The sequence below is a fragment of the Cebus imitator genome, unplaced genomic scaffold, assembly GCF_001604975.1.
Source record: "Cebus imitator isolate Cc_AM_T3 unplaced genomic scaffold, Cebus_imitator-1.0 Scaffold57, whole genome shotgun sequence".
Taxonomy (NCBI): Eukaryota; Metazoa; Chordata; class Mammalia; order Primates; family Cebidae; genus Cebus; species Cebus imitator.
The window spans coordinates 2,412,073-2,436,387 of NW_016107372.1; the positions used below are offsets into that span (position 1 = coordinate 2,412,073).

Here is a 24,315-nt window from a genome sequence, read left to right on the forward strand (position 1 = left end):
AGGGGGTGTTAATGTAAAAAAAACTTGGGAAATATTGCTTTACTTCTAAGTCCAGATCTGTAGTCCTCTCTTCTGTAATGCTTACCCAGCCCAATGCCAGGAGTCAAAATTAATTGTTCACTTTACACTTACAACCATTTTATGTCATTTTGCATTGTATTTATGTTGGTTGTATAATGCCTGTCTCTGTTTCTGCCTTATCTGACCATAAGCCCCTTGGGTACCTGTATCATCTACCCGTGGAATGCCTGTAAACTGTTTATTGAATTGAATTAAAATAGATTAAGGGAAAGTAAAGTTTTGTCTTAGTTTGAGGTCTTCCAGAGATAAGGAATATATGCACAAGCAGCCTTTTGTGCAGTGGAGAAACCCTGGTGGAAGTCAGGGAAGTGGGGCAGGGAAGGGGAAGAGGCCAGTGAAGGTGTTGTCCTAGTTAGTTACCAGGAGTGAGGTTAGTGGAGTTTAGTCCTGTATGGAAATTCTCAGAAATGGAAACACCTCCCCCATCCCAACTCAGACTTAAACAACTAGCAGGGCTAGGGAGCTGAGGTGTTTATACTTTGACTCTGCTATTCATCGATTGAGAACTGGGGCTTCTAGGGGTTGTTAATTCCACTGCACTTTTCTTCCTTAGCTTTGGAAGAGGCCTCAGGGCATGTAGAAGTGGGGAGGCCTCAGGGAGAAGGGAAGATCACCAAGAGCACCAGCTCTAGGCTTCCTTAGCACACGGTCTAAGAAATGTGATGAATGGCCTTTTATTTTGAAACAGGAAACTCTTACTTTCTCAATGTCAGTGTCCCTGGTTCAAGTTCAGCCCCATGAAGGCAGGAAACATGCCTGTCTTATTCAATACTGTATACTCAGGAGAGTGCATGACTCAGTATTAATAAGAGGATTAATGAATAGATGGCTGAATAACCCAGTACTAGGATTTAAGAGGCATGTTCTTTATTGTGTTTCAATTCAAAAGAGATCAGAGCAGGTAAGACACAGGCTGATAATGGAACTTGACAAATGTCAAGTGCTGTTTGCTTTCATGACTCTTAGAAAACAGACAGACCTGCCATAGGTAGAATTGTGCCTGGCAGTAGCCTGAACAGCTTATTGAACCATTGGTATTTTGGTGACTGCATCCTCGTGTCAAGCTTAGGTCCACTGAATTCGGACAGGCCCCAGGCTAGGTCCTGCCCGTTTGCATTGATATCTAGTCCTGAGGTATTTAGAATTATATTGTGTTCAAGTGCCGTGAAAACAAATATTGATTGGCAGTGGATGGTGAAATATATGCTCAGGGGGACTCATGGAGAGTCCACGTGAAGCGTGCCTTTCCTTTCTGTTTTGGGCTGAATAGTGTCTTCTGAGCTCCTTAAAAACATATGTTGAGGCCTGGCACAGTGGCTCAAGCCTGTAATCCCAGCACTTTGGGAGGCCGAGGAGGGTGGATCACCTGACATCAAGAGTTCAAGGCCAGCCTGGCCATCATGGTGAAACCCCAGTCTCTACAAAAAATAGAAAAAATTTAGCTGGGTGTGGTGGTGCACACCTGCAATCCCAGATACTGGGGAGGCTGAGACAGGAGAATTGCTTGATCCCAGAAATTGGAGGTTGCAGTGAGCTGAGATCACACCATTGCATGACAGTCTGGGCCACAAGAATGAAACTCTGTCTCAAAACAAACAAAAGCAAAAAAATATGTTGACGTCCCAATCCCCAGAGCTGCAAAATGTGATCTTATTTGGGAGTAAGGCCTTTACAGAGGTAATTAAGAGATTACAGTGAGATCCTTAGGGTGGGCCCTGATCAATATGACTACTATCCTTAGAAAAAGGGAAATTTAGACACAGAGCTGGACATGCACGAAGGAAAGACGATGTGGAGAAATGCAAGGATAAGACTGCATGCGACTGGGGTGACGCAGCTACAAGCCCAGAAAGTCAAAGGTTGTCCACAGTACCACAGGCTGTAAGAAACAAAAGAAGGTGCCTCTCCCGGAGCATCAAAGAGAGCATGACACTGCTGTAACCTCGATTTCAGGCTTCTAGCCTCTGGAACTGTTAGACAATAACTCTGTTGTTTCAAACAACCTGGTTTTTGGTACTTTCTTATATGTGCTTCATTGGTCAATATTTCAGACTCGCCTGTGCATTCCTTCTGGTTAGGAAGGACATTCTATACTTAAACTCTTTGGAGGAGGGCACAGAGGTCCTTCTTCAGATGTTTGGACCTTTTAGCTGGTCCAAACAAATCAAGGAATTCACTTTCTTCACTGGAATGCTTTGACTTCTGTGCTAGGATCTGGTTGGAAGGAGCCCTTTCTGCTGTTGTAATTTGCTGAGACCAGCCTAGACCATGACCCCTGTGCACGGCTCCCTGTGGTACTGCAGGCACAGAGCACTTTCTGTCCAAGGAATGTTGTGTGATTTCAGTGGAACCAAGCATGGCCACTGTTAGTCTTCATGGCTGAAGACTGTCAACATCCTGCAAAAGGGCGTGGATATTTGGATCTGGGTTTAGACCAGAGCTCATTGCAAGGTGGTCTCCAGGCTGAAGCAATGGAATTGATGGTAACTGGTAGTGGTATATAGTCAAGGAACAGAAGGGAGTGAGGCAGGATGGGAACAGCATTGCTTAAGCATGTGTTTAATTTGAAGGCATTGCTTTTAAATTCCAGTACTATTTTTGTCACTCACCTATTCATTTATTCATTCAAATGTACATTTGGGAGCTACTGTGTGTTGTACATTTGGTAGGTACTGAGGATACAAAGAAGAAACATCATCAAAACAATGTATTCAGGTGTTACAGATGCTATGAAAATATGAATTATTATCCAAGGTAGAGTTAAGGCATGAAGCAGAAAGAGGGGTTAGATCTAGGTTGGGAGTTTCAGAAAAGTCTTTCTAGATATGATGATAATGCCAACAAAATATTAGAGTGGCTGCCTCCCTAGATGTGGAAGATTTTTACTCTTTTTATTTAACCTTCCTAAAGATAACATGTAGAACAGATAAATTCTGTCATCTATAGATGACTTGGTGACATCATGCTGTCCACTGAACTTGTATTGAAGTGAACTCTGGCTTGCCAAAGCTCTGGTGTGTCATCTTTCTGATCACTTGAAGCCCTGGAATAAAATTATTTTTATTTTCTTCCCAAACTGCCAAGATGATGTTCAATCCTGCATCAACCAAAACATACTCCTATAAGGAATTATGTCCTGCAAATGTGAAGTGAAAGCAAAACAAAATGTGCATGGACATAGATATGTGTGTGTTTGTGACATGTCCGTGCTATGTGCTGATGAGCAGGGCATTCACTCTGATGCTGTCAAGCCGAGCACTTCCAGTTGCAACTCAAGGTGCCTTTGGGGCTGGACTTGGGGACCGAATGAAGTCCCTTGGGACAAAAATGAGAAACAGCCCTTGGAATCTTAAACTCATAACATTTGGTCTGGTTTCTAAATCTTACATTGCTTTGTCTGACTTATTTCATTCTTTTGAAAGTATGCTTACTCTGTTTTGTTTTCATTCTCTGCTCTGTGTCCTCATTTATTACTTCAGAGGAAGATAAGCACTCAGAGCTGTTTCCCCCTCTGCACTTGCTTTGGGCAGGGTTTCAGAGGTGGCTTTGTGTTTCCTGGGGCGTTTCCACGTATGCATGCATCAAAGACAGTCATGGAGAGGTGTCTACTTGATCTGTGCCTCATCTTCCATCTAATTACAAATCACTTACATTAAACTTTCCGTAAAATGAAAACACATTTTTTTAATTGGTAGAAAATAAAAATTATCGAAAAGAGAACAAAAGAGAAAGATAAAAAAAAATTATACTCAATGCTACAACCTGATAGTAGCCACTGTTAACACTTTGGTACATAGGCTTTTACACATTTTTAAATGGTTGTCTATATTTAAATGACAGAACATGGAAGGGAAAAGAATAAAAATGTTTGTAAATGCGTGCATGTGCCAGTTACTCTTCTATGTACTTAATGTACATTGTGTGGGGAAGTGTTACAAGATTGTAGAGAATCTGGGCTCCGACATTCAAATGCCTCAAAATCAATCTGCCCTGCTACTTTTAGAGTATTATTGGAGGGTAAATAAGGACATCCTTGTAAAGTAACGGACACTTGATGAGAGAGAGGTGTTTCATACTCATGTTTTTTTCTCTCTCTCTCTCTCTCTCTCTCACACACACACACACACACACACACACACACACACATACACACATTTATATCAGATTTTCATGAAAAGTATTATTAGCCTTGTATCATTGGCAACCAAGGCTCAGGAAGTATATACAACTTGGCCAAAGTCAATTTGGATGCATGACTGAGCGTAGGATTTTCTGATGATAAAGGCTTCCATTTCATAGTTCTAAGGGATGATACGGCAGCTCCCTTGTCAGCTCTTGGCAGGGGTGCAGAAGTGATCTGGGATGGCATGCCGTTTCCAGAACTGAGCCAGTCACCAGATGGCTGGGGTTATGAGTCTAGTTTTCTTTGAAGCCTGTGGCTCTGGATGACCTTGGACTCATTGCTTCACTTCTCTGGGCTTTAGCGTCTTCATCTGTGAAATAAGGGAGTTGGTCTAAGTCATTTGGAACATTGCTTCTGTTCTTAAAATTCTGCAATTCTGCGTAGTTTTTTCCTGCAGAGAGTTGCAGTGTTCATGTTTCCCCATGTATTTGTCAGGGAGGATAGGGTTAATATATCTGGAAGAGGAGATGTCTGAGAAGGGAGACAGGAAGCTGACCACGACCAGTTAGGAGTCAGTATTCATGAAAACATAATTAACTGAGATGGAAAGAGACAGCATTTGGGAGAAAGGACCTTAGGACCTTTGGAAGTGATAGGTAATGCTAATATCTATTTCAGAACATTTTATTTGTATCTGCCAAACATAAAGCATTCCTCAATGCATTCATTTTTAACTGATTAAAAGTGTGAATTTTACTACTAGTTTCTGCTTAGGATGCAGAAAGCTAGAGAAAGCATTGCTTTCACTTTACCCATAAGAAAAATCCATACCTTCTGAGCCTGTTTAAAAACTTAAATGAAAAATGTAGATAATTTCACAATCATACTATGATCTGGGATCATCTAGTATATCCAACTAGACTGATATATAGAAAACAGGGCCTCCAAAAAGTGACTGCATATGAATTCTGACTCACCCATGGAAAATCATGGGAAGACCATGGACTGCAATACAAAGGGGTAAGAAAAATCCAGCGAAAATTATTACATTTTTAAAAGTCAGTTGTGGGTTAGCATGAGAGTGTAGAATCACTGGGAGCTGGATGCCCAAGGAGAGTTTATACCACCTCACAGGCTAGTATCAAGCAATTGCAGTCGGCCTTTGGAGACAAAGCAGGAGTGAGGAGAGAGACCTTCTTCCAGCCTCAGGTGTACGGAGAAAGCTGAGAGTAGCATGGGAATATTGAGGCAATAATGGATGATTACTTTTAAGCAAACCAGACTCCACCTTAAGGACAAGCTAATGTAAGAGAAATTGAAGCCCGTGGTCAAGCAATGAAACCCAAACCCAACACAGTTCTAGATGAGATTGACTTGAAATCCCACAATAATTAACTTGAGCAGAAGAGGTGTGGTCACTTTAATGTAAAAATGCTATATACCTTAGACTATATTGCACAGGACGTTCAGCATTCAACCAAGATATATGACACACAGACACAGAAACAAGGAAAAAAATTATTGTGAAGAGAAAAAGCTATTGATAGAACCAGACTCAGAGTAGACTCAGATATAGAATTTAAAATAATAATGATGAATATTTAATTATCAAACACTATTGAAAAAAGTAGAAAACATGCATGAACATATAGGGAATTTCAGAGATAAAAACCATACAAGAAACAGTCAGATGTAACTACTAGGGAAACAGTAACAATAACAGAAATAATGACAAAGTGAAAGAGATGAGGGAGTCCTGTAACGAGCTTATTAGTAGATTCAGCACAACCAAAGGAAAAATAAGTCAAGTTGAATTTAGGTCAAGAGAATTTACCCAAAGAAATCCAAAGAGAATAAAGAGTGTATAAAGTGAGAACAGACAATACAAGATTTGTGGGATACTATAAAATGGTCTAAATACATGTAATTGAAATACCAGAAAGAAAAGAGAGAGAGAATGGGATGGAAGAAACGTTGAAGACATAAAGGCTGAAGATTTTCCAAAAATAATGAAAGATATCAAACCACAGATCTACAGATTCAAGAAGCTCAGAGAACACTAAACATGATAAATACTGAAACAAGCTCTTCAACTAGCCTCATTATATCCAAACAGCTGAAAACTAAAAATAAAAAGAAAACCTTAAAAGCAGTCAGAAACAAAAGACGTGTCACAAGGAACAAAAATAAGAATTATAAGAGACTTCCTGTTGGAAACTAGAATATAAGTTAGTCTACAGTGGAATAAAAGCTGTATGATGCTAAAATATGAACACAAGCTAACTCTAAAGTTAGTTTTTAAAAGTATTAATTGAAAATGTACAAGTGATGTTTAACAATAATTAAAACAAAAATTCAAAAATTCAAAGATTACTTTCCATTTTTAAAACTTTTTATTTTTAAATAATGTTAGATTTCAATAGTGACAAAATAGCATAAAGAATTTTCAAGCTTCCCCAAATGCTAAAAGTTTATATAATCACAGTATAATAAAAACCAGGAAGGTAATATTGGTAAAATACTCTTTTGTAATTTTAGGACCTTATTCAAATTTTATCAGTTGCTTCATCAGTGCCCTTTCTGTGAGGTATGTGTCCATTTAAGATCATATTTTAGATTTAGTTGTTATGTCTCTTTAGTATTCTTTAATCTGGTCAGTTCTACTGTCATTCTCTGCCTTTCATGACTGTAACATTTTTCAAGAGTTCTGGCCTGTTATTCTTGACAGTATCTCTCAGTTGGAGTTTGTCTGTATTTTCTAAAGATCACATTCAGGTTATGCATTTTTGGCAGGAATGCTATAGAAGTGGTATTGTAACCTTCTCAGTGTATTATATCTAGAGACAAATTATGTCAATATTTCTCACTGTTAGAGATGGTTATTTTGGTCACTCAGTCTAAGTGATGTCTGCTAGGTTGTGCCAAAGTAAAGTTCTCTTTGTAAAGTAAGTATCTTCTGGAAAGATTCTTTGAGACAATACAAATATCTTCATTCTTATCATATTTAGCCCACTAATTTTAGCCTTAAACAATGATTCATACCTGAAACATTGCTATGGTGTTTGCAATATGGTAACTTTAGATTTTGATAATTTCTTCTATATTTATAAAAGTGTAACTTTACTGTAAGGATGAGTTTCTTCCTTCCTCCCTCCCTGCCTCCCTCCCTTCCTTCCTTCCCTCTCTCTTTTTCTTTCCCTTTCCTTCCCTCCCCTCTCCTCCCCTCCCCTTCCTTCCCCTCCCCTCCCCTCTTCCTCTCTCCCCTCCTCCCCTTTCCTCCCCTCCCCTCCCCTCCCCTCTCCTCTCCTCCTCTTCCCTTCCCTTCCATTAGATAATGCTATCTAAATGGAATCATACAGTATGTTCCCTTTCTTGTTCGTGTTCTCGGGGTAATTGTTTGGTAATTGATGTCGTAATGTGCATCAGTAGTTTATTCCTTCTCACTTTTTTGAGGAGCATTCATTGTGTGGATATACCACAGTTTGTTTATCCATTCACTTGATGAGAAACATTTAGGTTGTTTCTAATTTTCTGCTATTAAAAATGTAGCTCCTGTGAACATTTGTGTACAAGTCTTTTATAAGGACATCTGCTGTCATTGCCAATTTTTCATTGCTAGACAATAGAAAAATAATAGAATTTTGTATATTGACTTTGTGTCCTTCAACTTTGCTAAACTCATTTATTCTAGTAGCTTTTTTTAGGTTATCTAAAAGAATTGTTGGATTGTTTAAAGAGACAATCACATTTTCTATGAATAAAGACAATTTTACTTCTTCCTTTCCAATATGGATTCTTTTTATTTCTTTTCATTGCCTTATTGCACTGGTTAAAACCATCTGTGTCATACTGAGTATTGTTTTAAGGTCATTACCTGTTTATTATAACATCTTTATCAATTCTGGGTAGCTTTTGATTAACTGGCTTATTAACCCTTATGGATTTTATTTTCTTGCCTTTTTGCATGACTCATGTCTGGTGATTTAAAAATTTTTTTAATTTTAATTTTTATTTTAATTTTTATTTTTTTTTTGAGATGGAGTTTCGCTCTTGTTACCCAGGCTGGAGTGCAATGGCGCGATCTCGGCTCACCGCAACCTCCGCCTCCTGGGTTCAGGCAATTCTCCTGCCTCAGCCTCCTGAGTCGCAATTTTTATTTTTTAATTTGAGACTGGGTCTCACTCTGTCACCCAGACTGGAGTGCAGTGGCTTGATCATGGCTCACTGAAGCCTCAAATTCCTGGGCTCAAGTGATCCTCCCACCTCAGCCTCCCAAGTAGCTGGAACTATGGCTAATTTTTTGTAATTTTTATAATGATGGGGTTTCACCATGTTGCGCAGGCTGATCTTGAACTCCTGAGCTCAAGCCATCTGCCTGCCTTGGCCTTCCAAAGTGCTGGGATTACAGGCATAAGCCACTGTGCCTGGCTTTGTCTGGTGATTTTTGATTGGATGTTAGGTGATTTAAATTTTACCTTATTGGGTACTGGATATTTTTGCATTTCTATACATATTCTTCAACTTTTTGTTATTGTTAGGTTCTGTTAATTACTTGGAAGCAATTTGATCCTTGAATCTTCCTTTTAAGATTTGTAGGTGAGACCAGAGCAACATGTAGCTTAGTGCTAATTTCCCCACTACTGAGACTGTAACTTCTTGAGTTCTCTACCCATTGCTCTGTGACTCATGAGTTTTTTTATTCTGGCTAAGGGGAACAGGCAATATCACTGGCCCTGTGTGAGCATCAGCGCTCTAATCTCTTATTCTTTCCAGTGGACGTTTTCCAGCTTTGATGAGTTTCCTTTCATACATATGCTGATCAGTAGTCAGCTGAATATTTAAGGAGACCCTCTGAAGATTTACAGAATTCTCTCTCTGCGAAGTTCTCTTCTCTTGTTTGTCTCACCAGGCTTTCATCTGTGTCTCCGTAGCTCAGGGAGCCGGCTGCATCCTGCTTGTGTTTCTCCTCCCTGCTCTGCAGCCTGCAGACGGTTTCCAGGCAGGAAGCTGTGCAGTTTTATAGCTTACCTCATTTGTTTCACAACTCTCAGGGGCCACTGTCCTTCACTGCTTCATACCCAGTGTCACAAACTGTGGTTTCATAATTTTTTCTTCACTTTAGTTGGTTGTTTTAAGTAGGAGGGTCGTCCCTCTTAATGCATCCTGATTAAAAGTGAAAGTAAACAGTATTGATTGTAAGTGTCTTAAGTGTATTCAGTGCAACAAGATACTCACACTACCGGGGTGTGGGGGCATGTGGGAATAACTCAGAGAAGAGCAGGTTTCTAAGTACTTACTCATAGCCTGTACTCATTGAGTGCAATGACAGGTGTGTTGACCTGTTTATATTATTATTCTATCATTCACCGACTCACACCCTGTTCGTTGAATTTTCATTATTTAAATACAGGTAAGATTCAATTCAGCTATGCTGGAATTTGTTTTTTTTTTTTTTTTTTTTTTTTCATGAGTAGGTGAAATTTTTGTTCTATACTCCTAGCGTTTGGCATTTTACATCAGGTGTTACAAATTCAATGCCTAAAAGGGTCAAGCAAGTAATGTACAGGAGTGAACTTGGTAAGGCATACAATGATTGTGAAAATACCCAATGGCATTTAGTATAGAAGAGAAAGTTGGCAGGAGGGCAGGCAGAGACTGTGGTCAATTGCAGAGGAAAGCCCCTAGGTCAATAGGGCGGTTGCAATAGTCAGCTGGAGCAAATTGTTATTGTGAGGGAATGTTCCTTTTGCAGGACTTCTGATTTTTCAAAATAAGTGGAAATACAGATTTCAACTAGGTATATATTTCAATTTTTGAATGCCGCTTCAAATTTTAACAACAAAGCAGTCTGTGAATTAACTAAAACTTACCTAGAGGCAGCTTGTAACCCATGTTTAACAATTCACAGTTAGAAAAATTGAAAGATGACTGTTTACATATAGAAAAATAATTTAGAAGATGACAGAAACTACTTAACTAGGAATATAGCACATTTGCGTATGTGTTTATTTCAAGTCAGTGACAAAGAAAATCAATAAATAGTGAGTATGCACACACTCTCTCTGTCTCTCTCTCAGTTCTTCTCTCTCTCTTTCTCTCTCTCTCTCTATCTCCCTTGAGTAAGTGAGCCCTTCAGAAGGCTAGGGGGCTTTTGCATCCTCCCTGGGCATAGAGTTATTTTTGTGCCTCTCCCACATAATCACTTGAGAGAATCTGTGATGTTAAAAAAAAAAGCTTCCATGATCAAAGCTGCATGAATAAATATGGCTGTGTGAACATGAGTATTTTCAGTTAGTTTAATAATAGCCATTTCTTTAATAGATATACAGCCTTTTAAATTTATGAGAGTTTGGATGTAGGCCTTTAAAATTAAACTGGAACTATTTTGAATAAGACAGTGACTAGGATGATTTGTAGCAAGAAGATAAATGCCAAATTGGTGTAGGTTTCTCTTTGCTTGAAATACCAGATTGACATAAACTTCATAAGAAGGTTAATTCTTGAAGCAAAAAGTCTTAATTTTGTATATGCCTGCTAGATTTTGGGAGATTATTCAACCCTGTTTTGCATTAATAAAGGGCCAAAGGAAAAAAATAGACAAACACTTAGCATTAAGAATGTTATAGGTTATAAGTTGAATTAATAGGTAAGAAAAAAAAGTTTAAATAAAACCTCATTTTAATTAAGTAAAATTTTTTCTTCTTACATATAATTACTTTTAATTACATAGAAGTTGTTAAACATACAAATTGTTTAACAGGATTTTCTTTTGCTTTTATGCCACTTATTTCTGTGAAAAATGCTAGAATAAATACTAAAAAGCAGAAATCTAAGAATTTTCATTAAAAGTAATAAGCAAAATTTCTTATTAAAGGTCACAAAAAAGTGTCACTATTGTTTCCTTTCTCATAGTTGGGGCCTGAATATACTTTATTTAAAATAAGTGGTATAGAATATAAGAAAACCACAAGTGAGTTACATTAATTCTTAGGAATCCCCAAAGTAATAAAATGAAGCATGATTATAAATAGAATGTCAAAGCCCTAGGGTTTTTTGTGCACTTGTACAAATTAACATTTATTTGGACTGAAGTTTTCCATTAATCTGATTCACCCAATTGTTCCTGGTGGTTCTCTTAAGATGAACATTTGCCATATTTTTGAAGCTTGATTAGGGCATTACTGAGTCAGTAATTTGCAAGTTAACACTGACCATTATAGTCTGTCTTCCACATGCAAGGATGGACGGAAGATTAAAATCTTAATGCCTTCCCTCTCGTTTAAGTATGGCTAGTGTTCCAGTTATCTTATAAAAACATTAAGCAGGTTTTGCCTTCCAAAGATGCTTTATATTTTGGATACAAAATCAATGCAAAGGTGAGATACACTCCATTTGAATTGGTAAAATATGTAAATTGCCACTTGCTAAACTGTCAGAGATTAATGTCTGAATAGGGGTAGGAAGCAGCGCCAACTGTAAAATTATACAGGGCATGGCGATTACCCCATCCGCATAATGGGGTTTGATTTAGAGGCTCTATTTTGGGATCAAACATAAAACACTCAGTGCAGAAAGCCGATCTTTGTTTAATTTGTCCAGGGCATCGCCCTAGTTTTCTACAACACTATTCACTTTTCTTCTTTAAAAATGAATAACTCATTTTCTTTATGGAACTCTATGCACCTTTGGTTTAGGAGCAGTAGCTTTTCCAAACTCCTCTATTAGGTTCCTCTTTTGTTGCCTTTTTATAATGCTATTGCTTCATGCTATTTTGAGTGGCATTGTCTGTAATGTGCATGCCTGTCCATGCAAAGTATAAGTGATATTGTTTTTGACATGGCTAATATAGCATTTTAAAGTTAACAGATGAGAAAACAGGACCAGGAAGTACAAGGCCATGCAGCTCTTACAGAACTGGGTATGGAATATGGGACTCAATAGCTATTGCTTCATGCTATTTTGAGTGGCATTGTCTGTAATGTGCATGCCTGTCCATGCAAAGTATAAGTGATATTGTTTTTGACATGGCTAATATAGCATTTTAAAGTTAACAGATGAGAAAACAGGACCAGGAAGTACAAGGCTATGCAGCTCTTACAGAACTGGGTATGGAATATGGGAACGTGCCACCTAAATGGCATGCCTCTGCAGGTACATTATTTGGCTGTCTCTCGAGAGTTGGAATTCATTACGTTTGACAGTACCCCCAGAGGGCTTTATCTTAGATAAGGATAACCTGAGGACTGTAATATCTACTTCAGATTATTCGTTAGTACTTTATCTTTAAGGTTTAGTCTATTCAAATAAGTACAATATTCACTTTTTTTATAAAAGAGATAATGTTAGCCTGCATTTCTGCAGTTTTAAAATTGATGCATCTTTTTACAATTTTTTTTCATGCCTTCTTTTTATTTTCACAGGCGATTTTTTCATTACAAAGTAATTTGTATTACAAGATTCTCTTAGTTGCAAGGATCAGACACCCAACTCAAGCTTGCTTAAACATCAATTGGAATGTGTTGGTTCATATTCTGGGTGGGTCCATGGATGGATCTGAGTTACATGCAGCTGGATCCAGGGGTTCAATGATGTCAAGGCTATCTTTCCATTTCTCGGGAAATTTCCCTGTTTATCACTGTCTTTCCTTGTCCTGGTGTGGTCTCACACTCAGGCTGACTTCGATTGGGAAGGACGCCAGCAGCAGCTCTGGGCTCACATCACCCCAATCCAGCAACCAGAGGCATTCCCATCCCCAGGACATTCCGTTCAGCCAGTCTTGAGTTTCCTCTGAGCCAATGCTTTTGGGCAGGGGCATGAGGCACTCAGATGGTCAGCCTGTGTCGCATAGTCTTTGTGTAAAGGGTGAGGACATTATTCAATGTCAGGGGGCAAGGAACTGTGACTCACAGCCTCATTCAACAGGGCAGCATGTAGTAGTGGAGAAGCTTCCCCAAGGGAAAAGAAGAGTGTCCCAAAGCAGAATCAGCTATAACTCTCACGCTGTTAACCACCTAAAATTTACCAGAGGCACTCAGAGTTGCACAAAATGTTAATTTTGTCATAAGAAGATGTATTCTTATAGATTCAATCATAGATCAAGCAATCCACATTTTACTTCCCTCTTTAACCTTCATCTTTTCATAGTAGGCAAAGAGGACAAAATCACTAAAAATATTTCTTGTAAAGGAATCATTTTCTCAGCTTCACCTCAAGTATTTTCTTAGTATCTCTCTAGCTTTGCTAAACAACTTCTCACAGAGATTTGCAGTTGTCATTTGACTTAACAGTCTCCACCAACTGTGAGAACCCCTTTCAAGCAGAGACGAATGTTGTATTTCTGTTCCAGCTGTGCCTACCACAGTATTTGGCTGCATATAGGTATTCGGGGAAGGTGGAATGAATCGGCAGGCAAATGCATGGCACATGCCTGCCTGGATGGAGAAGACAAGCTCAGAAGAGTTAGTTAGCTGAGGTTGCACAACATACTGTGTTGAAGTTGTAATTTGAACTCTGTTATCTTCCTGTCTCCAATGTAGCTTTTTTTTTTTTTTCTTTTTCTGTTTATCCGTGTATTTCTTTTACTTGGATCCCCAGCCAAGCAATCAAAGGGGCTTGTGTGCTGGTCCACGATTTTCAGTCTCTGTTTGCTTAGTGACTAAATCAATGGTTGTGGCATTTGGTTTACAACAGGGAGGGGAAGACAATCTCAGAACTTTCAGGCAGTGCAGTTGCCTCACCCTCCTGAAAGCAAGGTCACTTCCGGTGCCCTCTTGAGAAAATTGCTGTGTGGCGGAAGTTGGACTGATGATCTGTGCTTTCATGAACGTCTTGTAGAGCCTGGGCAAGATGGCAGACAGGGGAGATACCTGCACGTGCTCAGACCTCACCTTCTGAGCTTCCCTCTTCCTTTATCCTCCTCCTCTGTTGGCCCCAATTTCTTTCCCAACCAACTTGGCAAATCACCGTCAGCTTTCACTCTCAGTGATGTATGTGGCTCCTCCCAGACCACTCTTCCCTAGTGGCAACTCCAAATGCTACACTCTGCATTCAGCTGGAATCAATTAGGAGCAAGAACAGAAACTTCCAGATAACATGAAGACTTGCCCTTACTTTTTTTTTTTCTAATACAAATCAAACACTCTGAAAAACCTAAGGGTAAGTCTCTTTTCCACTAAAAAAAAAATTACCCTCGGAGCTGGCAACTTTGTATTCTACAAGGTGGCTATAACAATTGGGGTTCAGCCAGAGAAACAAAACTAGTGGGACATCTATATCTAGAGGTTTATTCAAGGATTTGGCATATGCAGTTGTGGGTGCTGGCAAGAAAAGTCCAAAACTGCAAGGGAGGCTGTCAGAAAGGGGGGCTGGAACCGTGGGCCAAAGCTGGCATTTGTAGGAGAAATATCTTCTTCAGGGAAGTCTAGGCTGCCTCTTAAGGTCTTTGAACCAATCAAATCAAAATTGCCCTAATTATCTAGCGTACTTTCCCTCGCTTCAAATCAACTGGTTATGGACTTTAATCACATCTATAAAATACATTGCAACTACACATACATAGATTAGTGTTTAAATAACTGGGCGTGGAAGCCTAGCCAAATCAGCGCTGTAAATGGACCACCAGAGAGGCCCGTTGGAGTTCTAGTGGACTTGTGAAAAAAGCACTGCCCTGCCACAAATTCCCAAACTTCTACTGCTCGTAAATGAGATTAGCTGCTTTGATTCAGGCATGCAGTACTCAAGAATAACATGGAGAATGGGGTATCCATCCCTTCAAGCATTTATCCTTTGTTACAGACAATCCAATTATACTTTTAAAGTTAATTTTAACATGTACCATTAAGTCATTATTGCCTATTGTCACCCTGTTGTGCTGTCAAATAGTAGGTCTTATTCAGCCTTTCTATTTTTTTGTACCCGTTAACCATTTCCACCTGCCCCACAGCCCCCATTACACTTCGCAGCCTCTGCTAAACATCCTTCTACTCTCTATGTTCATTTTTTAGATGAACATATTTTTAGATCCCACAAATAGATGAGAACATGCAGTGTTTGTCTTTCTGTGCTTCTCTTGTTTCATGATATTAACATAACGATTTCATGTAACATAATGATCTCTAGTGTTTAAAGAATTGTTTTTGGCGATTTATACTGAGGTGAAGGTACTTGTGTATGCGGATCATTATTGGCTTCTTTCAGTCTTGTATTTGTTTCATAGCCCATACCACGTCCTTAAGGTCAACTTGGACGAAGTAGTGAGCTGGTCTAGTATATGAACCCTGATTTAGATTATTATTTTTTATATTTGTAGGTTTTGTTTGTTTGAGATGGAGTTCTGTTCTGTTGTCCCGGCTGCATTGCAGTGGCACGATCTCAGCTGACTGCAACCTCCGCCTCCCTGGTGTGACTGATTCTCGTACCTCAGCCTCCTGAGTAGCTGGGATTACAGGTGTCCGCTGTGCCTGGCTATTTTTTTGTATTTTTAGTAGAGACGGGTTTTGCCGTGTTGACCAGGCTGGTCTTGAACCCCTGACCTCAGGTGATCTGCCCACCTGGGCCTTCCAAAGTGCTGGGATTACAGGTGCAAGCCACTGTGCTCAGCCTGTAGTTTGTTTTTTAAAATTACATTACCCTCGTTACCTTCCACAAATGTTCACTTCTGTAATGTGTCAGGAACTATTTTAGGACCTTGTGATATGTCCTTGAATAAAATAGTTTCTGCTCCTATGGTGCTTAGATTCTACTGGAAGGCAATAAAGTGAACAAGTACATAATCTTATAGTGGTGATAAGTAGGGATAAATTATAGGAATAGTAAAGCAGGGACAGGGAGTGGACAGAGATGAGTATACACGTGTGCAGACTGGGTACACAACTCCTACGGTCCAGTGTGCAATGAAAATTCGGTGTTTCTTATTCAAAAAGTAGAAGAAAAGTACCATTGAAGGTACCAAAACATAAAGCTTTTTTTTCATGAATCGCTGTCTGGAATAGTCCTTTTGTTTTTAAAATTATTATTTGCTATTTAATGCTGTTCTAAGTAAAGAGAAATTAAACATTTAGATGCTGAGCATGAATTTATATTGTACAGTGCCCACTTTAAATGCAAATGTAAGAATGGGATCATAGAAATTATCCAATTTGCGGGCCGGGCGCGGTGGCTCAAGCCTGTAATCCCAGCACTGTGGGAGGCCGAGGCGGGTGGATCACGAGGTCAAGAGATCGAGACCATCCTGGTCAACATGGTGAAACCCCGTCTCTACTAAAAATACAAAAAATTAGCTGGGCATGGTGGCACGTGCCTGTAATCCCAGCGACTCAGGAGGCTGGGGCAGGAGAATTGCCTGAACCCGGGAGGCAGAGGTTGCGGTGAGCCGAGATCGCGCCATTGCACTCCAGCCTGGGTAACAAGAGCGAAACTCAGTCTCAAAAAAAAAAAAAAAAGAAATTATCCAATTTGCATTATCTAGTTCATGCCGTATTTTGTTTTTATCAGAACGGTGAAAACGCTGCACAAAACTAACTTACCTGTTTTTATCTCACTCCTTGATACATGCACTTTCTCTCATCACTTTGCCTTCATCTTACTGATGACTAAGGAAGAACTGAAAGGAACTGTATTTGCTCTACCTTTCCCTTTCCTTCTGTGTCACCATTTCAGCGTAGGTGGTTGCCTTGTACAGGGAAGTAATACAAGTGGGAAAGGATGTGATAAGATTCTGTGATCATTCCTGTTTCTTAGAACAAGACTAATTCCTTTCTGAACTTGAAGCAAGTTCTGGTTACAATGCATGGTCTCCTGGGTCGGTGCATATTCCAGCTTATTTAAGTCATAGGCTTAATACATACCGTGTACTCACTTTGCCTCTTGCTGAATTCCTACATGTCATGAGTTCATCAGAATTCTGTTTCCATGGGGTATCACTAATGCTCTGTGAAGGTGAGTGGTAAGGATGGGGGATGCACACACTGTATGTGTCTTGTCCCCTCACATGTGTGCTCTACTGTCCCATCAGACTTTCCTTATAAAACACAAGTTCAAAATAAAATTATTAGGATTGTTTTAAAAATTGTATTTTAGGTTCTGGGGTACATGTACACATCATGCATGATTGTTGCATAGGCACACACATGGCAAGGCGGCTTGCTGCCTCCATCCCCCGTCACCTATATCTGGCATTTCTCCCCATGATATCCCTCCCCAACCTCCCCACCCCCATTGTCCCTCCCTTAGCGCCCCCCGCCCCCAGTGTGTGATGCTTCTCTCCCTGTGCTTATGTGTTCTCAATGTTCAACACCCGTCTATGAGCAAGAACATGCAGTATTTGGTTTTCTGTTCCTGTGTCAGTTTGCTGAGAATAATGGTTTCCAGATTCATCCATGTCCCTACAAAGAACATGGACTCATCCTTTTTTATGGCTGTGTAGTATTCCATGGTGTATATGTGCCACGTTTTCTTTGTCCAGTCTATCATTGATGGGCATTTGGGTTTGTTCCAGGTCTTTGCTATTTATTGTAAATAGTCCCACAATGAACATACGTGTAAATATGTCTTTGTGATTGAATGATTTATAATCCTTTAAGTATATATTCTTTTGAGACAGACTCTCAATCTGATCACCCAGGCTGGAGTGCAGTGGTGTGCTCTCAGCTCACTGAAACCTCCGCCTCCAGGGTTCAAGTGATTCTCCTGCCTCAGCCTCCCAAGTAGCTGGGATTACAGGTGCCTGCCATCACACCTGGCTAATTTGTGTATTTTTAGTAGAGATGGGGTTTCACTTTGGCCAGCCTGGTCTTGAACTTCTGACCTCAGGTGATCTGCCTGCTTTGGCCTCCCACTTTCAAGATGGGGACACCAAACGAAAGACATTCAATGAAACATGGAGTCCTTCTGGGTGTGAGGCCCTCCTAAGCACAGGTTGCAGGCCCATGAAGCCAGGCATGTGTCTGTGTTGGTGTGTGTATATGCATGCTGGCTGCTTTAGATTTTGATTAGGAAGGGCTGTCCCATGAGGTGACATTTGATCAGGGACCTCAAGGAGATGAAGAAGCAGGACTTGAAGATACATAGGACAGGAGCAGCATGATCAGGGGTCCTAAGGCACAGGTATCTTTGGCTTATTTTCAGAATAGTTAGGAGGACACTGTGCCTGGATCTCTATATGTGAGGATGGAGATGGGGGGTGAAATCAGAGAGGCAGTAGGTCCCTGAATCATGTGTGGTCGCAAAGGCCAAGGTAAGAACTTGGAATTTTTCCATGAAGAGATAGGAAGACATGGGGGAATTTGAGTAGAGGTGGCGTGGCACACGCAATGTTAGGAGGATCGCTCTGGTGACTGTGTGGCAATTCTCTGTGCAGGGACAAAGTTGGAAATGATGGGACAAGTTTGGATGTCATTTTCATAGACCAAGGGAAGATGGGCCTTAGACTGGGTAGTATGGATAGCAGCGATTGAATCTGGTTGGATTCTGAGCATCCTTCATGACAAGAGCCAAGAGAAGTTGCATATGAAATGGATATTTATCTTGGGTCCTGGCCCGAGACAGCACACAAAAATGGTCCATCATAAAGTAGTGAATTTCCTAAGGTTCTACAGCCAGTGCATGAAAGAGCTTGGGAAGGCAGAGAACAGAAGGCCTGTGTACTTAGTTATCTGTTCTCTTCCTTCAACGATGTCTAGACTTTTCCCAAAATAACCCCCATTACATCCTCTTCCAAACATCTTGTATAGCTGAATCTGCATGGATTCCACTGCCACAATTTCATCTGTGTACTGTACCTTGGAAGAGCTTCTCAGAACATAATGTCCTGGGTGAGATGACTTTACCATTAAGTCATGTTTCTATGGACCTGCTTAGGGATCGACTGTCTCCACAGCTTCATTTGAGTCATGTCCTGACAGGACACAGTTCTCCCTCCTCTGTTTTACTAAATATCTCTTCGCCTCCCATAATAGAACAGACTTAATAAAACAAACAAGTTGCTACTGGGTTTAAGGTACAATTGTATGACCTGTAAGTGCAAGTGATTGAACTACATGTGGCTTATTTTTCTGCTTTTCAGCACTTTCAGACCATGCTGAAGTCTAAGTTGAATGTCCTAACACTGAAAAAGGAACCTCTCCCAGCGGTCATCTTCCATGAGCCGGAGGCAATTGAGCTATGCACAACCACACCGCTGATGAAGACCAGGACTCACAGTGGCTGCAAGGTATGGGGCATGTGGCCAGCATGGGTTCTCTTGGTGAGATAGGCTCCAGGATGCACACATGGGTCTTGAGACCCATGTTTCACAATGGCAATCATTCTTAAGAATGAAAACATAAAATGACCAACAAAATAAACACACAGAGTAACGCTAGACTGAATTCATATCCTGTTTTATTTTTCTTAAAGATCTAACACTATCACTTTTGGTCACAAATTGAAGACCCAGGCTTTAGTGTGTCTGAATAAAACCATATTCTCGCTGTGATTTCTGTAGCTCTGTGGAACATTGGAATTCACAAGAGAAGTTTTTTTCTTAATGATCATTCTTCCCTTTATTCTTTCAATCTGAAGAAAATATCTCTTAAGGAATGGAAAAAAAAATAGTTTTCTAACAGTTATATTCTCCAAATCCTTTAGGGATAATTTTGCATTTTTGTTTTGCTTCAGCTCTCAAATTTTATACTAATATTCAAGCCTCAGAATCCAGAATAAACATTTTTCATTTAGGCAAACTTCAATGCCAACATGGAAACAAAACTAGAAAGGAAATGTATGATTTTGGTAAGCTTTGGATTTTTTTCTCACATGATATTCTTTTTTGCTTGAGCTTGAGTTGATGAATATAGTAATTAGAGATCACAAAGAAAATATGTTTTTGACATGTTTTATCATCGGAAATTTGTTTTGAGTAGTGAAAATAAAATAAGGGGCAATGAAATGCATGTGTATATGAATTTCTTTCATAAATTTGTAGATACACTCCTTTCCTTGTTGCTTTTGAGATACACTGCTTTTCTTTATTGCTTAGTTTTAAGGAATCAGTTCCCACATAGCTGTGGTCAGGTTGGCGTCTACAGCAATCTTGGGTGATGGTGGTATGCATAAAACCTCACCCACATTCATTCATTCCACACATACTCATTGGGTGCTCACTGTGTGACTGGCACAGAGTCACAGTGTGGGAAAGACCCACCAGCATCTTTGTGGGATTTAACTGCTAATTGGGGGACATGAGAGGAGAAAAATCTAGGTAAACAATCATGATTAGCGAGAAATCTAGCTTGTGAAGAACTTGCAGGAGAATCTTTCAGGTGAAAGAATAGGGCCCACTAATTCTCTGAAGTGGATGGTCTTGGTAAATTTGGGAAGAGAAGGGAATGGGCCAGTGTACTTTGAAACTGAGAAAGTTGTGGTGAATGGTGGCATTGAGCAGGGAAGAGTCCTGTGGTCATGGGAGAAGTTTCTGGTTACTATGGGGGAATCATCAATGAGATAAGTCAAGTGAGCTATGTGACTCATTTGAAAGTGATTTTAAGTGGTAATTCTGATAAGGTGACCTTCCAACTTCCCATGAGCTATTGTCAGTGACTCTACCTCTCCAGGAGGGAGTGAATCAGCAGAACTGGAGTTAGGTCCATTGCTTTTAACACTGTTGGTGAATTGATGCTACAAGGGAATTATAAAAATACTCATTAAATTTGAAAGTGATATGAGATCAAATTTGTGATACATTCTTCAGAAGATTTATTAATGCTATTTTGATTTTTGTTCCTAAGAGGGGAGATGGTGCCTCAAAGCAAGATGAAATCAGCAGGGACACGCATATGGAGAATAATTAAGTGTGATAAAGCCTATAAAAGCACATTTAAAATGGGAAGGGCAAAAACTACACAGTTTTAAAATAAAAACATCTAGCAATCTAACAATCTAATCTAGATGTTAAATAAATGTGTCTGTGTGTTTGTAAGAGAGAGAAGAACATTTGCTAGAAAAAAAACCATCATTTTTTCTGAAAAGGATTATAGGGTTCATGTCTCACGGACTAATTTTTTCCGTGTACTGCCTTAGGTTGTGCTCATTTATTTTACTGTTAAAAGGACGTTGAAAGAAAATAGTAGGAATTCAGAAGAGTGTGCCAAAGAGGGCAAGGGTTGCGCTGGCCTTGGCATGTGTGGCTAGGTAGACAAAGGAAATCGGCAGTGATTTCATTTGGATACCAGGAAGAACTTCGGCATTCAAGGAGAAAAACACATTCCACTGGGCTATAAAAAATTTATGGACTCTCCATCCCTAGAAATCTTGAAGAGGCGATTCCAGGCATAGATAATCATAACCCTGGAGTCAGAAATCTGGGCCAACACCTCTTGAGGGCCTTTCCAGCATTATTATTCTATCTGAAGTAAGGAAACATGCAACCTGTAATTCTCCAAATTGTATACTATCAACAGCATGCGCTTAAATTTTAACTGGAAATGTACTGGTGCTTTCTTCTTTAATTCTCAAGGACAGTGTCACTTTTGTGCTCTGAGTTTTGTTTAAAAAAAAAAAGGTATCTATTTGAACCTTGAAATTTTGGTTTAAAATCCTTTTAGATCTTCCCCATTTTTTTCTGATCGTCTTCAAGAACAAAGTCCAGTGTTTCCTCTCTGATTCTTGCGAGTAACTTAGCTCACAAGATGCCAGCTGCAGAAGGAACGCTGTCTTGGGCTCACGCCTCCCTCCCGGGAATAATGAGCATAATGTAGCCGGGCCCAGCTGCAGGGCCAGCTCACGGGACCCTCCGCCTTCACACAGTAGTCACTCTTTTTTCCTAATAGCTCTCATAACTTTGGGTTTGGGGAGGGAGAGAGGCAGGAGGAAGCAAAGGAAAGGGAGAGTTGAAAATGGCTTATGGCGAGCACCATTGAGACCCTAGCTCATTTCAGATTTCCCATTTTCTGCTGATCTGTATTCTCCGTGGGTCCTGACGGGATTGCCTTGCTAGGCTATTCATGCTTCGGGCAGCTGGGTCTTTGTGTGTTCTCCTCTATTGCTGCCACTTTTTTTTTTTTCCCCCTGGAGTAGAGTTATTTAACTGTACAACCCACTGCAGCCCATTAGGACTCCTATTGGAGCTGTTTGGAGTATCAGACGCTGTGTGTGATTTTGCTGCAGCAATGATGGCTTGTCATACCTTTCTCCTCCTACCTAGTGAGATGGAATCCTAGGTGGCTTCAGCTTGTTAGCAAACATTTATTTTATTAATAGTCATTGAAAACCTACCGTGTGTGTGGTATTGTGGAAAAAGGAATCACAATAGGTGTTGTGGGGGATGCAACGTGTAGCCAAGTAGAAGGAATAAGACGAGTGCCTAAAACAATAAATCACAAGTACTTCTGAAACGTGTGTGAGTATCAGAAACCCCTGGCAAGCAAATTTCCTGGATCCTCTTCCCAGAGATTTTGACTCAGGCACTCAGCTTAGTGGTGGGGAACAGGAGCCTGCACTTTAAATCATACTGTGTAATTTACATGAAAGTGAACCATGTTTGGAGGTTGATGTTCTGAGCTGCAGGTTAATGTGACAAGAGCAATGTAAAAACAAACATGTACCCTGGGAGGTGGGGAGTGGGATAGAAAATGAGATTTGGCGGATTTGCTGTAGCAAACCAGAAAGCCAACTTGTAAGGAAGACCTGGGCTCTGGAATTACTGCATCAGATGTGAGCACTGTGTGTGCTGTGTTATCCTCCAGCGAGAGCTGCCCTCTTGCATTGAGACTTTCAGGCCCATTCACTGAAGTTCTCAAAGCCTTCACAAAATAGTGATAATAGTGCTGACCATAGTAATCAAAACACAGAAATAAAAGTGTTAATAATACAGAACTGACACTAAAGAACAGACGCTGATTAACACATTAAGCACTCATCTGTGCACTTTTCCTGACATAGAACCATTTCATCCTCATGACAACCCAATGGCTTAAGTGCCAGGTGTAGCCCCATTTCACAGGTGAGCTAGTTGAGGCATAGAGGAGTTCACCTGCCTGTCCCAGGGTCCCTCGTTAGTAACTAGCAGAATCCGGATTTGAACGGCAGCATTCTGCCTCCACAGCCTGTGCTCCCCCCACCGGATTCCACTGCCAGTGAGTGGGTTCTGTGTCTATCCACAGGTATCTCTCTCAAAACAGGCAGGCCACATGTGCCATGTGATTTTGAGCAAGTTGTTTCTTTTCTGCAGGCGTCTGATTTTGCACCTTTCATAGGTCAGTATCAGGAGCTCATGGACTTTGTAAAAAATGTGAAAAAAAAAATGTAAGGACTAGTTGACTCTGCAAGTAAGTTGTTACACACTGATTAGCGGATTCTGAGTTCCACGGCTATCATCCCATCCTGCTCTCTTTTATCCAAAAGTCCAAGGCCCGACAATTTACCTCGTGTAATCAGATTAGAATTTTAACTTTTTAAATAGAAAACAGAAAGCATGAGGAAAATACTAAAAATACCATACAATTTTACCCCAGATATATCATGCAGATTCTCAAATTTAGTTTTCTTTAAAAAAAAGGCAGTCTACAGTAAAAAGTTATATTCCTTGTAAAAATTATGTGTATAGATATTGTAACCAATATGAAATGCCCAGTGAGTTCCTATATGGCCATCTGGATGCTGTACAAAACCCATTCCACAGTGCTTATAGTTTTAAAGCAAAATAGCAGCAATGTTGTAGCAAACAAACTGACACGTAATAGGGAATTTAGCACTTAACATATGTCTTTTATTTAAAAGGTTTCATAAAGTTTGTGATTGGCGCTAATTCCTGAGCATGAGGATTTTTCTGAGTTGCAAAAGGGAAGTAACCCAGAAGAGAAATGCCAAGGGGATGTGTGTAGGAACAGGAACAGCAGGATCCTTAGCAGTTGTTGACACGGGCCTCCTGTTTGAACCTGAATCTGTCTGCTTTGATTGCAGGAGTACCTGGCTATCTTTCCACTACATCCTTTTGGTATGGCTGGTGGGGTCAGTGTCTGAGGTCGGCCCTAAGGGTTGGCTTCACGGGGATGCTTCGGCCCCTGAGGCAACCTTGGATGTTGGTGGTGGACAGGGCTAATTTAGCATAAGTCCCTTCCCTTCTCTCCCCCTCCCCC

General features: G+C 40.2%; 1 protein-coding gene across 1 annotated transcript in view; it reads left to right on the plus strand.

Annotated features, from left to right (window-relative positions):
• Window positions 1–24,315, plus strand: part of PID1 (phosphotyrosine interaction domain containing 1) — a 244,251-nt gene that overhangs the window by 93,290 nt on the left and 126,646 nt on the right. Inside the window, exon 2 of the mRNA XM_017529082.2 lies at window positions 19,266–19,412. Coding sequence (XP_017384571.1) covers window positions 19,266–19,412 — 147 coding nt within the window. The remainder of the gene's footprint in view (window positions 1–19,265; window positions 19,413–24,315) is intronic.